Below are 14,560 nucleotides of genomic sequence, written 5' to 3'. Positions count from 1 at the left end.
GCGTGTGCTTGAGTGGCGTTTGTCCTTGTGTGGCGTGTCCTTGAGTGGCGTGTGCTGGTGTGGCGTGTGCTGGTGTGGCGTGTGCTGGAGTGGCGTGTGCTGGAGTGGCGTGTGTGCTGGTGTGGCGTGTGCTGGTGTGGCGTGTGCTGGTGTGGCGTGTGTTCTTGAGTGGCGTGTGCTGGAGTGGCGTGTGCTGGTGTGGCGTGTGCTGGAGTGGCGTGTGCTGGAGTGGCGTGTGTGCTGGTGTGGCGTGTGCTGGTGTGGCGTGTGCTGGTGTGGCGTGTGCTTGAGTGGCGTGTGCTGGAGTGGCGTGTGCTGGTGTGGCGTGTGCTGGAGTGGCGTGTGCTGGTGTGGCGTGTGCTGGTGTGGCGTGTGCTGGTGTGGCGTGTGCTGGTGTGGCGTGTTCTTGAGTGGCGTGTGCTGGAGTGGCGTGTGCTGGTGTGGCGTGTGCTGGAGTGGCGTGTGCTGGAGTGGCGTGTGCTGGTGTGGCGTGTGCTGGAGTGGCGTGTGCTGGAGTGGCGTGTGCTGGTGTGGCGTGTGCTGGAGTGGCGTGTGCTGGTGTGGCGTGTGCTGGAGTGGCGTGTGCTGGTGTGGCGTGTGCTGGAGTGGCGTGTGCTGGTGTGGCGTGTGCTGGTGTGGCGTGTGCTGGAGTGGCGTGTGCTGGAGTGGCGTGTGCTGGAGTGGCGTGTGCTGGTGTGGCGTGTGCTGGAGTGGCGTGTGCTTGAGTGGCGTGTGCTGGAGTGGCGTGTGTGCTGGTGTGGCGTGTGCTGGAGTGGCGTGTGCTGGAGTGGCGTGTGCTGGAGTGGCGTGTGCTGGAGTGGCGTGTGCTGGTGTGGCGTGTGCTGGAGTGGCGTGTGCTGGTGTGGCGTGTGCTGGAGTGGCGTGTGCTGGAGTGGCGTGTGCTGGTGTGGCGTGTGCTGGAGTGGCGTGTGCTGGTGTGGCGTGTGCTGGAGTGGCGTGTGCTGGTGTGGCGTGTGCTGGTGTGGCGTGTGCTGGAGTGGCGTGTGCTGGTGTGGCGTGTGCTGGTGTGGCGTGTGCTTGAGTGGCGTGTGCTTGAGTGGCGTGTGCTGGAGTGGCGTGTGTGCTGGAGTGGCGTGTGCTGGAGTGGCGTGTGCTGGTGTGGCGTGTGCTGGAGTGGCGTGTGCTTGAGTGGCGTGTGCTGGAGTGGCGTGTGTGCTGGAGTGGCGTGTGCTGGTGTGGCGTGTGTGCTGGTGTGGCGTGTGCTGGTGTGGCGTGTGCTGGAGTGGCGTGTGCTGGAGTGGCGTGTGCTGGAGTGGCGTGTGTGCTGGTGTGGCATGTGCTTGAGTGGCGTTTGTCCTTGTGTGGCGTGTGCTGGTGTGGCGTGTGCTGGTGTGGCGTGTGCTGGAGTGGCGTGTGCTGGAGTGGCGTGTGTGCTGGTGTGGCGTGTGCTGGTGTGGCGTGTGCTGGTGTGGCGTGTGTTCTTGAGTGGCGTGTGCTGGAGTGGCGTGTGCTGGAGTGGCGTGTGTGCTGGAGTGGCGTGTGCTGGTGTGGCGTGTGCTGGAGTGGCGTGTGCTGGAGTGGCGTGTGTGCTGGTGTGGCGTGTGCTGGTGTGGCGTGTGCTTGAGTGGCGTGTGCTTGAGTGGCGTGTGCTGGAGTGGCGTGTGCTGGTGTGGCGTGTGCTGGAGTGGCGTGTGCTGGAGTGGCGTGTGCTGGTGTGGCGTGTGCTGGTGCGGCGTGTTCTTGAGTGGCGTGTGCTGGTGTGGCGTGTGCTGGAGTGGCGTGTGCTGGTGTGGCGTGTGCTGGTGTGGCGTGTGCTGGTGTGGCGTGTTCTTGAGTGGCGTGTGCTGGAGTGGCGTGTGCTGGTGTGGCGTGTGCTGGTGTGGCGTGTTCTTGAGTGGCGTGTGCTGGAGTGGCGTGTGCTGGTGTGGCGTGTGCTGGTGTGGCGTGTGCTGGTGTGGCGTGTGCTTGAGTGGCGTGTGCTGGAGTGGCGTGTGCTGGTGTGGCGTGTGCTTGAGTGGCGTGTGTTCTTGAGTGGCGTGTGCTGGAGTGGCGTGTGCTGGTGTGGCGTGTGCTGGTGTGGCGTGTGCTGGAGTGGCGTGTGCTGGTGTGGCGTGTGCTGGTGTGGCGTGTGCTTGAGTGGCGTGTGCTGGAGTGGCGTGTGCTGGTGTGGCGTGTGCTGGAGTGGCGTGTGCTGGTGTGGCGTGTGCTGGTGTGGCGTGTGCTTGAGTGGCGTGTGCTGGAGTGGCGTGTGCTGGTGTGGCGTGTGCTGGTGTGGCGTGTGCTGGTGTGGCGTGTGCTGGAGTGGCGTGTGCTGGTGTGGCGTGTGCTGGTGTGGCGTGTGCTGGTGTGGCGTGTGCTGGTGTGGCGTGTGCTTAAGTGGCCCCTAAGCGAGTGAGCTGTACCTGCAGGTTACCTCAAACTATGGCAGCTGCAGAAGCCCGTGCTGGATGAGTTTGACATCATCTTCATCGACGAGGCGCAGGACTGCACTCCAGGTACAGGACCCTCTGCTTCCTGGCGTCCTGCTTGGAGAACCAGTTCACCCAGTCTCACCCATTAGCCTTTTTGTCTTTTAACTGGGGCATTTGAGACGTGGTGGATCCAGAGTTTGATTCAGGACTCTGCCAGCGGTCAGCAGAGGTGGGGACTCGAGTCACATGACTTGGACTCGAGTCAGACTCGAGTCATTAATATTAAGACTTTTGACTTGACTTGAAAAAATATTCAGAGACTTAGACTTGACTTGGACTTTTACACCAATAACTTGGGACTTGAATTGGACTTGAACCTGTTTACTTGCAAAGACTTGATTTTTTTTTACACCAAATCTAAATTTTAAAACGCATATTAATATTTATAAAGTGCGCCCCATTAATTTCATTTCCGTCCTTCTGACGCAGACCAGTCCTCTGCTTTTCCATACTCTGTACGTGTGTGTGCGTGAGCTGCAGCACAACCAATCAAATGGGGGGTTGGCGAACGTAAATTTTTACCGGGCGGGGTGTAAAATGGACACAAATTAAGTATTATATCGCGATCGATCGATCGCCAGGGGTTGGTGCCAGAGCGAACTAGTAACTCATTGAATCATAGATGTGGATCAGAGGTAAATAAACTAGATTTTTTTCCGTCGTGAGAAATCGGACGTGTGGCGTGAGAGCGTGTGAAGACGGTCAAATGCGTGTGTCTCACGCTCAATGCGTGAGAGTTGGCAACCCTGGGTTCTGTATCTGAACTCAGGGAAGAGAGCCTCTCTCTGTCACCATCATAATATCCAGTTCTATCTCAGCATGGATTGTGTATTTGAAGACATCTACGTCGAGAAAAAAATATATTGACAAAAGTGGAGCGAGTTTTCAGCTATGGGGACATCATTCATCGTGCACAAATGACATACAGACTTTTGGCCAGGAAATGCAATGCAGAATAGTTTACTGAAATGTCTAAAGTTGCAGATTCCTGTTAATTGTTCAGTTCTTATATTTGTTTGTCTTGTGTCACTCACACATGTTCTCCAAGAAACCAGATAAGAGAAGAGAGGGAAAATGCTGTTATGGTTCTTTGTATTGTACTGTGAAAATATCAGCACTTTTTATTTGAACATGGAGTTCTACTTATGACTTTTTCACAGAATATTTATTTCTGGAAAATTGTAGTTTAAAGTATGAATATTTTTGCAGCTAAGTTTAACAAATTGAACTGTGCAATAAAAAATTTTTTTTAATACTTCGTGTTTTCAGTTGCACATGTTTTATCAAGATTTGAGGAGAATACAGATTTTAAAAAGAACGCATGTCTATTATTTACATTTAAAATATACCTGCAACATTGGTAAAAAAAAAAAAAAAAGACTCGAAAGGACTTGAAATTCCAAGTTTCAGACTTGGGACTTGACTTGACTGATGCCTGTCTTGACTCGAGACTTGACTTGACTTGAGTGTCTTTGCTTGAGACTTGACTCGGGACTTGAGGTATAAAGACTTGGACTTACTTGAGACTTGCAAAACACTGACTTGGTCCCACCTCTGGCGGTCAGTTTCTGTAGAACCCTGGATTCACTCAGTGTGGAGTAGTGCAGACAGATCCTCACTACTCCTGCAGATCTGTAATGTGTGTGTGGTGTGTGTGGTGTGTGTGGTGTGTGTGTGTGTGTGTGTGGTGTGTGTGTGTGTGTGTGTGTGTGTGTGTGTGTGTGTGTGTGTGTGTGTGTGTGTGTGTGTGTGTGTGTGTGTGTGTGTGTGTGTGTTGCTCTTCAGTCATCATGGACATCATGTTGTCTCAGCGGTGTGGGAAGATCTTGGTTGGTGATCCCCATCAGCAGATATACACTTTCAGAGGAGCTGTCAATGCTTTATATGCTGTGCCACACACACACCTCTACTACCTCACACAGGTAGGTACACACACACACCTCTACTACCTCACACAGGTAGGCACACACACACACACACACACACACACACATCTCTACGACACACATACAATATTAACGATCAAATATTGCATCAAATGTTATTTTATCTAAATATCTCTTATTCTAAAGCGAGTTTTAAAATCATTATGTGATCCCGATTCCAATGCATTACAGTTACCTTAATTCTAACTACAGTAGTTACAACTGTAACTGTAAGTGTTATATTGCCCCTAAACATAACCATACACACAAATGACTAGTTGGATGTGTTTGGCTTTGTCTTTTGTAGAGTTTTAGATTTGGCTCTGAGATAGCTTACATCGCTGCGACAATACTAGATGTGTGCAAAAAAGTAAAGAAGATTTTGGTCGGTGGATACCAGGACGGTAGGTATAATTTTTGGACTCGTTTGAAATTAGTGTGTGTGTCTGTGTGTGATATTTGATTGGATCGTGTGTGTGTGTGTGTGTGTGTGTGTGTGTGTGTGTGTGTGTTCAGGCAGCGTGAGAGGAGAAGACATGGAGACGTTGCAGTCCCTCCGTCTCGCCACGAGCCAGGACAGGGGGAGGGTGGCCATCTTGTGCCGTAGCAACGTGACCGTGTTCAGTGAAGCGGTGCGGCTCACCGACGCCAACCACAACTGCAGGATCCACATAGTGGGGGTGAGTGTCCTCAACGCCGCCCGCCGTCTCTCCGTCAGCGCTCCCCCTCCGCCCACTGCAGCACAATTCACACCCCACCCCCCGGGCTCAGTCGGGCCCACCCCCTGGGGTCGCTGTCTGCAACAGTCTCAGATTTACATTTACATTTACGGCATTTAGCAGACGCTCTTATCCAGAGCGACTTACAAAAGTGCTATGTGTTTAGTCAGAATATGCATCTCTATCTAGTATAAACAGGTTTAAGTCCAAACTACTCGAGCTCAAGCACTGCCATAAACAGCTGCCAGTGCTGATACCTAGAAAGAAGACAACAAAATATAAGATTAGACACAGAGCAATACCTAGCAAGACTGAAATACCTACAAGACTACATTAGCAAGTGTTCCCCGAGATAAAGTGCAGTTACGATATATTCAGTAGATTAGTGCTTATAAGTGCTTTAAGCTTGGCGTACACTGTACGATATTTTAAATCGTGTACTCAGCTCCAGCTCAAACTGTACGACTAAATCGCAGGGTTTAAAAGTTCACAGCTCACGATTCATATACTCCCACTATACGACCCGACGCTCTCATTCGATCTCACGAGGAGCGATTTGAATTTCAAACATGTTTGATATTCTTGCGACGCTGCGATTTCTGATCGGGAGTTGGTCATGAGGTGTGAATCGCTCCTCGTTTACCTGTGTGAACTATACGATGCACGACACGCGATTGAGCCGAAACTCGGCCCGATCGCAAAAATAGTCGCACGAGTGAAAAATCGGCTGAAAATGGGCTAAAAATCGCACAGTGTACGCCCAGCTTTACAAAGAGATGGGTCTTCAGTCTGCGTTTGAAAACCGCATGAAAATCACGTCCTGTTTTGTTTTACTTTTCAGGGTGTTGAAAATTTTGGTCTGAGTAAAATCCTGGATATCTGGATTCTGATGCAGCCTCAGGACAAACGTAGCAGAGGTAGATCTTACGTCTTTGGTCTTGGTCTTGGATGCTAAGACTCTCATATTTGGGGTGGGGGTGTTGGGTGTCATGACGTTTGGCTCCACCGGGCTGCTGTTGAGAGCTGACGTGTGAACTCTCACTCTCAGAGAACCTGTGGATTAAGGACCCCTTCATCCGCAACTTCTGCAGACAGAAGCTGGGGGGGTACGTGGGCCTGAAGCTGTACGCCACCAAGACGGAGGACCGCGAGCTGGAGGCCAAGCTCTCCGTGGTGGAGAAGTTCAACGCTCGTATCCCTGAGCTGGTGCAGCGCATCTCCAGCTGTGCCCAGAGCACAGCCAGCAGTGCAGGTCCTCCACCCACCAACTCGCATGTTCACTGTAGGAGGAGGAGGAGGAAGGAGGAGAGCGGGAATGTTCTACGCATTTAGCACATTTGCTTCTAAACACGCGTGTGATATTGAGAATGGCCCCGAGCCCCTTCACCCTGCATCTGACACCGCGACCTGCCTTGTAGATTACGTCCTAGGTACGGTGCATAAATCCAAAGGCCTGGAGTTTGACACCGTGGTGGTGACGGACGACTTCGTGAAGGTTCCCTGTTCCCGACACAACCTACGCAGGCTTAATGTGAACCCAGGTTGGTACTGGGTTTCAATCTGCTTTGGCAGTGGTCTCTGGGTTGTAGATCTCTGCTGCTGTTATGCAGTCACATAGAGTGGTGGATATAGAATACAGAGAGCGGTGATTGTCCAGGTTGTAGCTCACCTGGACGGGCAGGTACAGCAAACACACAACTGCCATTATGATGTTTCTCAGGATGAGAGCGTCATCCGGATGCAATAAATATCAACGTACTTCGATATAAATCTTCACTTTTGCCAACTATGAAAAGCAGATGCAGGCATTGGATATTTGCACTATTTTAAGGCTTATTGCTTGCCAGGAAACTTCTAGTGAAACCATAATCATGTCATCTTTGACGTCACAACAGTTAATCTTCTCCTTTTTGATTATAAGTGGTGCTTACGATGAAGAACAGTTTCCAGATCTTTGTGGGTGGTTCCCTGTTCTGTGTACTGACTCCCACCTTCTCCAGGTATAAGGAACGTTCCGGCCGACGAGTGGAACCTGCTGTATGTAGCAGTTACTCGAGCCAAGAGGGTCCTGTACATCACCAGGACTATCAGCAACGTCCTGACGCTTGCAGGAGTATGTTTGCCTTCCTTCCTTCTGCCTGCTCGAAGCCCGCCCTGACCAAGCCCCGCCCTGACCAAACCCCGCCCTGACCAAACCCCGCCCTGACCAAACCCCGCCCTGACCAAACCCCGCCCTGACCAAACCCCGCTCTGACCAAACCCCGCTCTGACCAAACCCCGCTCTGACCAAACCCCGCCCTGACCAATCCCAACTCCCCATGAGCAGCTTCTCCATCTTTATCTTTTCTCTTCTTTCTCTCCTCTCCTCCCCACCCTGCGTTGCAGGAGTACTTTCTGAGGTCGGGGCTGAGCAGTGTCCTCCTGAATAAGGAAGAGTCTGGCAGGTGTAGCACCAGAGAGTGTCCCAACCACATCACCCGGGAAGTTCCTCTCAGCATGCACAAGCTCCCCATCAGATATGTAAGATCTCTCTTTGAAGTGATCTTGGTTCTATCAGAGTGTTTGTCTTTGGTGATTGTGATTGACATCCCTATTGGTTTGTGTGTGTGTGTGTGTGTGTGTTCCAGATGGATGGTGTGGAGGAGGGTGGTGTTCTGTGCGCTTCGTGTGTGGAACAGCGTGTAGGTCCCGTGGCCTTTCTGCTGTCTCCAGCAGAGAAGATCAGGGCGATGCACTACACAGAGGAGCCACTGGAACTGCCCGTCAACATCAGCATGCTGCTGGCTCTCCTCTAGCTACATGCACCACACACACTCGCCACACACACTCGTCACACACACCCCACACACTCGCCACACACATGCCACGCTGTCTGTTCAAGTCTTTGATTAGTGTGTTTATATGCGTGTGCCAGTACATGGGTGACTATTGGGCTTAACCTCCTAATTGAGTGTGAGTGTGAGTGTGTGTGTGTGAGTGTGTGTGTGAGTGTGTGTGTGAGTGTGTGTGTGAGTGTGTGTGTGAGTGAGTGTGTGAGTGAGTGAGTGTGAGTGTGTGTGTTTGTGTGCGCACAAATCTGGAGGTGTTGTCTAGGCATGAGGCAGCTGACCTTAAAGTATTTTGATGTCATTTCCCCCTCTAAAAGTAAAATGAAAAGACAACCTCACAAGCCCTTTAAAGTGAGGTGTAACAGGCGAGCATTAGCTGTTGCTGTCGGAGCCTGCCATTCAGTTTCAAAAACCATTTTGACAATTGGTCCCTGGTTGGTCCCTGGTTGTTGTGACCTCTCCTGTGTTGTGACCGCTCAGTAACCCTGCTGAGGTCACCGAGCCTGCTTGTGTTGCTGGTTGACTGAGGTGCAACTCGCTGCCTCCATTCTCCATAGTTTTTTCATCTTCATGTCTATTGTCATCTGTTCTTGTTGCTCTTGAACGCAGTCTGCCTGCTTCATCGTGGAGCTTACAGAAGACTGAGATGGAAACCCACCATTGTCTCCTGTGCCTTTTTAATCCGAGTTGCCTGTCTGTGTCAGACAGACATTTGCACTACATAATTTGTACAGTGTTTATTTTTGTTTTAGTGGTTTTGAGCATATAAATACATGCTGATGGATGTCAGTCGCACAAAGAAGGATGTACAATTAGTAAAAAGATTTTTACTCAAGACAAGTGTGTTGTCTTTTTGTTTTTTTGGGAATGTTTTGTGAGATTTTTAGGTATGAATACAACAAATTAATTTCCGCAACAAGGTCATTATTTCATGACCTATGCGTTCAGTGCGTGCACCGCATCTCGAATTACAACGTCCACAGGCGTTTTGCGCACAGTTAGCGCAAATGTCCGTTCCAGAGAGCTGATACATAAACGAAAGCTTCCCCATTGAAAACCGATTCGAAGAAAAGCATAACGAAGCGTAAAAATTAAGTTTTGGTGTAGTAAACGTGTCCCAAAACCGTCGGTTCCCTCTCAAAGTGGGGAGAGTAACTGCGCTGCGCCTGAGAGAGACGGGGCGCCTCAGGAGGACGACGAAAATGGGGCTAAATGTACGGTTATTGTGAGGTGGGATATCATTTGGTGAGTAAACTATAACCTATAGCAAATTATCTTTATAGAAATATGCCGTAAAACAGCACTTCTGTCCGTATCGAGAACATACTTATTGGTTATTAAACGTGTCGGCGAGTCCGCTGCTGTATTTGAGGGTTTTTACAATAAAGGACGATGGGTTTGCGGTTTTAACCTAAATTCGTCCTGCATCGTTTCTGGTCTGCATGATTCATACTTCATATACACTGAAAACTTTCCAGCAGAAACGCGAAACAAGTACACGAAACCAGTACACGAAGTGTGTTATTACTGTTGAGAAGCACCGTGAGCTTTAGTCTCAGAGCCACGACGACCCGAGTGTGAATTTAACAACTTTTGATGCCATCTCCCAGTGTATAAACCGGTGGTGGTGGAGGTCTGTGGAAAGTCTACTCTTTGTACCAAAATAAAGAATCATTATACATAAATATTATCAAGCAATGCACATTTTAACCCCACAGAAAAATGTTATCTGTCGGAGTCGGACAACAGAAACTGGACAAAACTCTCTGTTGTTAACAATTGTTAATGCGCACAACTTTACAAGAGAGAAACACTAGTCTGTATTTTACTGTTGGTTAGTTTCTTGTAAAATAATGCTTGGTGTTCCTGTGGTCTTGTAGTTAAAGACTTTGTTATTCTTTCTGCTGCATTCTCATGAGGACTATTGACCAAGGCACATTAACACAGGGGACATTTTAGTCTTCTCAGAATTCTGTAAATAAAAAAGTGGAGGCTGTCCAGTGTTTTATTGTGCACTGGAGAAGTAAAGAGAGGAGCAGTTATGAAACTTAGAAAAACTTATGAAAGTTGTGAAATAAATAGGCCTGTTTCACATGCTCCAAGTTTCAAACATATCCCTCCATAAAATGTTTTATTTATATACAACATGACCAGGTTTGAGATGTTTGGCGAACAGTTGAGCCATACAGTGGAGTATGTAGACATATTAGTCATGACCACCTGTGAATAAAAGCATTAGATTTCTTTGCGACCATTTTTGGTGTTAACAACACAATCCAGACGTTGCTGTATACCAACTAATCTTTAGTTCATATCAGATATTGACAAACAGAGTCACACATAGCTTCCTCTCCGTCTCTAGTGGTAAAAGAGCGTGAGGCCACGTTGCTGTTGTGGGGTGTATCTTCCCCAGGTCCAGCTGGGGGACGGTGATGTGTTTACTCAGACTGAACAGTGCAGAATCTCCACTCCTCCACACAGAAGAATGAGGGAGAGGTTTGAGCTGAAATGGGTTTTGTGTGCAAAAGATACAGGCTGAGGGAAAACTACGGCAGGACGGAGGAGGGGGGTGTCTCCAGAGCCCTTCCACATGTGTGTGGGGGACATCAGGGACCTCCTCCGTCAGAAGGATCAACAGTGGACATCATCCAGCCGAGGAGGTGCTTCTGAGAATTTAGACAACATGGCAGCTATGATAAAGTAAACCACCATCTTGTGTACAGACGTGGGAGAACCGAGCACTAGTTTCCGTGTCGCCTTTGCACGCCTAATGATCACATGATCAGTCTGGGAATGTATGTGTGATATAATGTATGTATGCAACAAAGGTGAGCATATATGTATAATGTATATATGTATAATGTGTATAATGTATATATGCAACAAAGTTTGGCAGCAATGGTTGACCTATTTTTCTTGCTGCAGGTACTTAAGTCTGAATCATGGCCCTGCTGAGGAAAAGTGAGTAAGTCTTCTTCTGTTCTGTCATGGATGTTCCCATTAGATCCATCCCATAAAAACCAGGACATGGTTCTTTATGTCGGGGTTAAACGACAGCACCATATAAAGACGTAGTTCTCGTAATCCTTCTGTTTCACATTTCAGTTTCTGACCCTGTTTCTCCAGCCCAAGCCAAGGGGTTTAAACATGCTGGCTGTGTTGTCCCTGTGAAATATGAGCCGTGACTGAGACTGAAGAAACACTTCTGAAGGCTGCCAGATAGCAGTAGTCACGGTACTAACACATTACTAACACATGTGTGTACCCTCACCTCCTGCAGATCAGGAACGTGTGCCGTGTGTGTGTGAGGCAAGTCCTGGCTGACAGGGCAAATGATGTAAGTGCGAGAAGGAGTTAAGAGCGTGTGGGTTTCGGTCTCAGCTCACATCTGCACCCTTCTGGCAGCATTAGGAAGTGCAGGCTCATCTACGTCTCGGATTTCACACGCAGAGTACATGGTCAAACCCCTTGGACTGAAATAGGCGATTCAGAAACTAAAATATTTTAAACAACCAATGATGGTTGCAGATATTTACCAGTAGCCTTTTCACTAGCCTTTCACACGGAAATGTTGGACATACATTTGTGTGCCCGATTGTGTTCTGACGATAGGCGGTGAAAAAGGATTTGAATGTCACTAGATGAGTGTTGACGTGATACGTGATGGCCAGCAGCTGTGAGCTCGTTGTATGGTAGAGGAAACCCTCTATTTTGCTTGCTGTTTCTTTCAGGCCAAGTTTGTTGCATCTGTCTGTAGAGATTTCCCCCTAAAACGCGGACTCTTGGTTACAGCGACCCCTGGAGGGCTTGATTTCCTAGGGCCTGTTTTCTCTGAGCTGTCTAACAGCGACCTCTAGTGTTTTAGAACTGAATTGCTGCCGCCTGCCCCGAGCGAGATTTTCTTTTGTAAGGCCGGTGGATTAAGTTGAACCTGGTCCTTGTTCTAGCAGCAGGTTGTTCTCTGTGTTTCAGTTAATCAGGTGCTGTTGATGTTACTCATCATGTTGTTCCTGACTCTGCTGTACAACAAGATGCTCAGAGTGCGTCTGCCCCCAAAACGCTCAGGTATCCATACAGTGAAGGTCAAATTTCCCAGTTTTCTTTGACACTTGCCTGAGCTGCATTTGTTGATGTGTGACAGGGCTCAGGGACAGACAGACTCTGAGCTCAGGACGGGCAGGTGAGGACGCACCGGAGGCGGAGTCTGATATTCCCGTGGTGATCTGCGCAGCAGAGGAGCGTCTCGGAGCTGCTATGGCAACAATCAACAGTGTCTGCAGCAACACACAGGCAAACGTGTTCTTCTACATAGTGACCCTGCGAGATGCCGTCGGACTGGTAAGGTGCGGACCACTCGCTGCTCAAGTGCACGTGTGGACAGCCAATACGATACAGCACATCGTGCAGGCGTCAAACGAACGAAACACTAAATACGTACAAAGGCAAACGGTTTCATGCTAATGTCACTGGAACGGTAAAATGATGCGTTTTCTGCACCTTCCCTGGTCATCTCACTGCCCTGGTGTTGAGCAGGCAGTATATAGAGAACACCAAACTGAACGCTATTAGGTATAAGATCGTGGAGTTCAACCCTATGGTACTGAAGGGCAAAGTGAAACTGGATTCATCCAGACCTGACCTGCTCCACCCGGTAAGCCCTGCTCCAGGACATAGACCTAATGTTTGGGTCTTTACTCCATCTCAGTGGTGTGACCTCCTCTTTCTGGGTTTCAGCTGAACTTCGTTAGGTTCTATCTGCCGCTGCTAACCATCAGTGCTCACCGGAGGGTTATTTACTTGGATGATGACGTTATAGTTCAAGGTAGCAACCTGTCCTGCTGCGTGAGAATGAAGGGAGCATTGATGTGCGCGTGCGGTGAAATAGCAGTTCCTTCCTGTCATGGAACCAGGAGATATCCAGGAGCTGTATGACATGGAGCTGCAGGCGGGACACGCGGCTGCGTTCGCCTCAGACTGTGACCTGCCAGCCAGTCACGTGATGGTGCGCACCGTGGGCATGCAGGTGAGCCTGGGCCTGTGTCACGTACATTCAAGGAGTAAATAGAATATGTAGCTAACCAAACATGGTTCCATAGACACTCTAGACTACCAGATGCTTTGTAATTTCACCGTTTTACTCGTTAACTTCGAAAGTGTCTGTATGTGTGTTCTTCTAGACGACCTTCATGGGTTTCCTGGACTACCGGAAACAGCAGGTCAGGGACCTGGGCATTGACCCCAGAGACTGTTCCTTTAACCCAGGGGTGTTTGTGGCCGACGTGGAAGAGTGGATGAAGCAGATGATCACCAAGCAGCTCGAGAAATGGATGAGTGAGAACTTTAGGCGAGTCCCAAAGTTTCATTTTATTAGTTGCAAATGTTCTGTGGGCCTAAATACTAGTTTCCTACCTAAAACCATGACATGAAATTAATTTCAATCAAACACATTAGTTTGCCTGAAATAAAGACAGTTTTCCTGTGCCGGTAGGGAGAACATATACAGCAGTGCTATGGCAGGGGGTGTGGCCACACCTCCCATGCTGATCGTGTTCCACAACAAATACACAATAATCGATCCAAAGTGGCATGTGAGGCACCTGGGTAGGACACCGCTCCTCCACCACACCACACCCTCCATGTTTAGGACATCGAACATTTTCTTGATGGCACAAAGCACCTTCAGGAGGGGGAATTACCTTTTTACTGTAATACATTATGAACTGGCACATCAAATCTCTTACAAATTACAATTCAGAACCACCTCTGATTAAACTAATCCAGCTTGAATATTACTTTAGTGCATCATATATAAAACCAAGCACAATGAATTTTCCTTTTTCAGCAATTGGTTTAAGCATGAATGCCTAGCAACATAATTATGTTTTCCTTATCAAAAACCAGCGTGCCATTTTTCCACCATTTACTTCCGCCAGGTTGGAGTCCTGATGCCCGCTATGACAAGTCTTCCCTCCAGGGGGCAAAGCTGCTTCACTGGAATGGCCATTTCAAGCCCTGGTCTTACCCTTGTGTGCACCTCGAGCTCTGGGAGAAATGGTTTATTCCAGACCCCTCCGAGAAGTTCTTACTTGTGCGACCCGAAGCATGAAGGAACATATCTGGATTGAGATCTTTAAATATTCACCAAATGGAAAAACACTGGCTGTAAAGACCAAATTCATGACCTGCCCGATTGTGACTCAACAAGTAGCACTGCCACCTTTACTTCTGTAATCATAGATTTATGTGGATTGTATGTATTGTGGTATTAAACTTCACTCCCTTAACTTGCACCAAATAGCAGTTTGAACACCGGTGTACAACCCTACTCCAACCCTTGGTTCCAAAATTCACAAGCTGCAGATCTTACCCACCTCACGAGACTCTGCCCTCATATGAGGACGATTCTGGATTCCAGGTCTGCCATCCTCTGGCCCCAGAGACTAACAACCTCAAATATTTGGAGTTGAGGTTTGCAGGGCAGTAGGTCTCAAAATGGAGAAGCCCCACCCTAAAGGGGAAGTACCCATCAGTCATTTGAGGTGGTAGCAATGCAGTCCTGCAACCACATCCTGCTGAAGATCTGATCACGGAGAACCACAGAAGAGAAACTTAAACTGTTCAAACTAGGACACCAAGAGAAGAATGTGGGTGGGTTT

General features: G+C 48.9%; 2 protein-coding genes across 5 annotated transcripts; both read left to right on the top strand.

Annotated features, from left to right (window-relative positions):
- The first annotated feature begins 1,295 nt into the window (after positions 1-1,295).
- LOC143513759 (F-box DNA helicase 1-like) lies at positions 1,296-8,701 on the top strand. Its single transcript, XM_077004493.1, has 11 exons — positions 1,296-1,335; positions 2,358-2,456; positions 4,218-4,354; positions 4,665-4,761; positions 4,874-5,037; positions 5,918-5,993; positions 6,125-6,328; positions 6,495-6,617; positions 7,077-7,189; positions 7,462-7,596; positions 7,704-8,701. The coding sequence occupies exons 1-11, from the start codon at positions 1,296-1,298 to the stop codon at positions 7,869-7,871; spliced, it is 1,356 nt and encodes a 451-aa protein (XP_076860608.1). The 3' UTR covers positions 7,872-8,701.
- A 177-nt stretch (positions 8,702-8,878) lies between these two features.
- Positions 8,879-14,454, top strand: glt8d2 (glycosyltransferase 8 domain containing 2). 4 transcript variants are annotated; one of them, XM_077005176.1, is made up of 10 exons: positions 8,879-9,149; positions 10,830-10,865; positions 11,877-11,969; positions 12,046-12,247; positions 12,438-12,555; positions 12,639-12,726; positions 12,815-12,927; positions 13,082-13,248; positions 13,393-13,505; positions 13,838-14,454. In XM_077005176.1, exons 2-10 carry the CDS (start codon positions 10,847-10,849, stop codon positions 14,008-14,010), a joined length of 1,086 nt encoding a protein of 361 aa, XP_076861291.1. In that variant the 5' UTR covers positions 8,879-9,149; positions 10,830-10,846; the 3' UTR covers positions 14,011-14,454. The 4 variants fall into 4 exon arrangements, with proteins under 4 accessions (XP_076861291.1, XP_076861293.1, XP_076861292.1 ...); XM_077005178.1 differs by having other exon boundaries at positions 10,830-10,869; XM_077005177.1 differs by lacking the exon at positions 8,879-9,149 and adding an exon at positions 9,163-10,732.
- The last annotated feature ends 106 nt before the right edge of the window (positions 14,455-14,560 follow it).

Source organism: Brachyhypopomus gauderio, chromosome 5 (genome assembly GCF_052324685.1).
Source record: "Brachyhypopomus gauderio isolate BG-103 chromosome 5, BGAUD_0.2, whole genome shotgun sequence".
Taxonomy (NCBI): Eukaryota; Metazoa; Chordata; class Actinopteri; order Gymnotiformes; family Hypopomidae; genus Brachyhypopomus; species Brachyhypopomus gauderio.
The sequence above is the reverse complement of the archived record's forward strand: the minus strand, read 5'-3'. Positions and strand labels throughout refer to the sequence as shown.

Excerpts from the sequence above, each read along its gene's own strand:
- LOC143513759 (XM_077004493.1), top strand. The coding sequence starts at position 1,296 with ATGTGCTTGAGTGGCGTTTGTCCTTGTGTGGCGTGTGCTG. Across the intron at positions 4,762-4,873 it reads GGTCGGTGGATACCAGGACG|GCAGCGTGAGAGGAGAAGAC; the intron begins GTAGGTATAATT and ends GTGTGTGTTCAG. Across the intron at positions 7,597-7,703 it reads ACAAGCTCCCCATCAGATAT|ATGGATGGTGTGGAGGAGGG; the intron begins GTAAGATCTCTC and ends TGTGTGTTCCAG.
- glt8d2 (XM_077005176.1), top strand. Across the intron at positions 12,248-12,437 it reads GATGCCGTCGGACTGGTAAG|GCAGTATATAGAGAACACCA; the intron begins GTGCGGACCACT and ends GGTGTTGAGCAG. Across the intron at positions 12,928-13,081 it reads TGCGCACCGTGGGCATGCAG|ACGACCTTCATGGGTTTCCT; the intron begins GTGAGCCTGGGC and ends GTGTTCTTCTAG.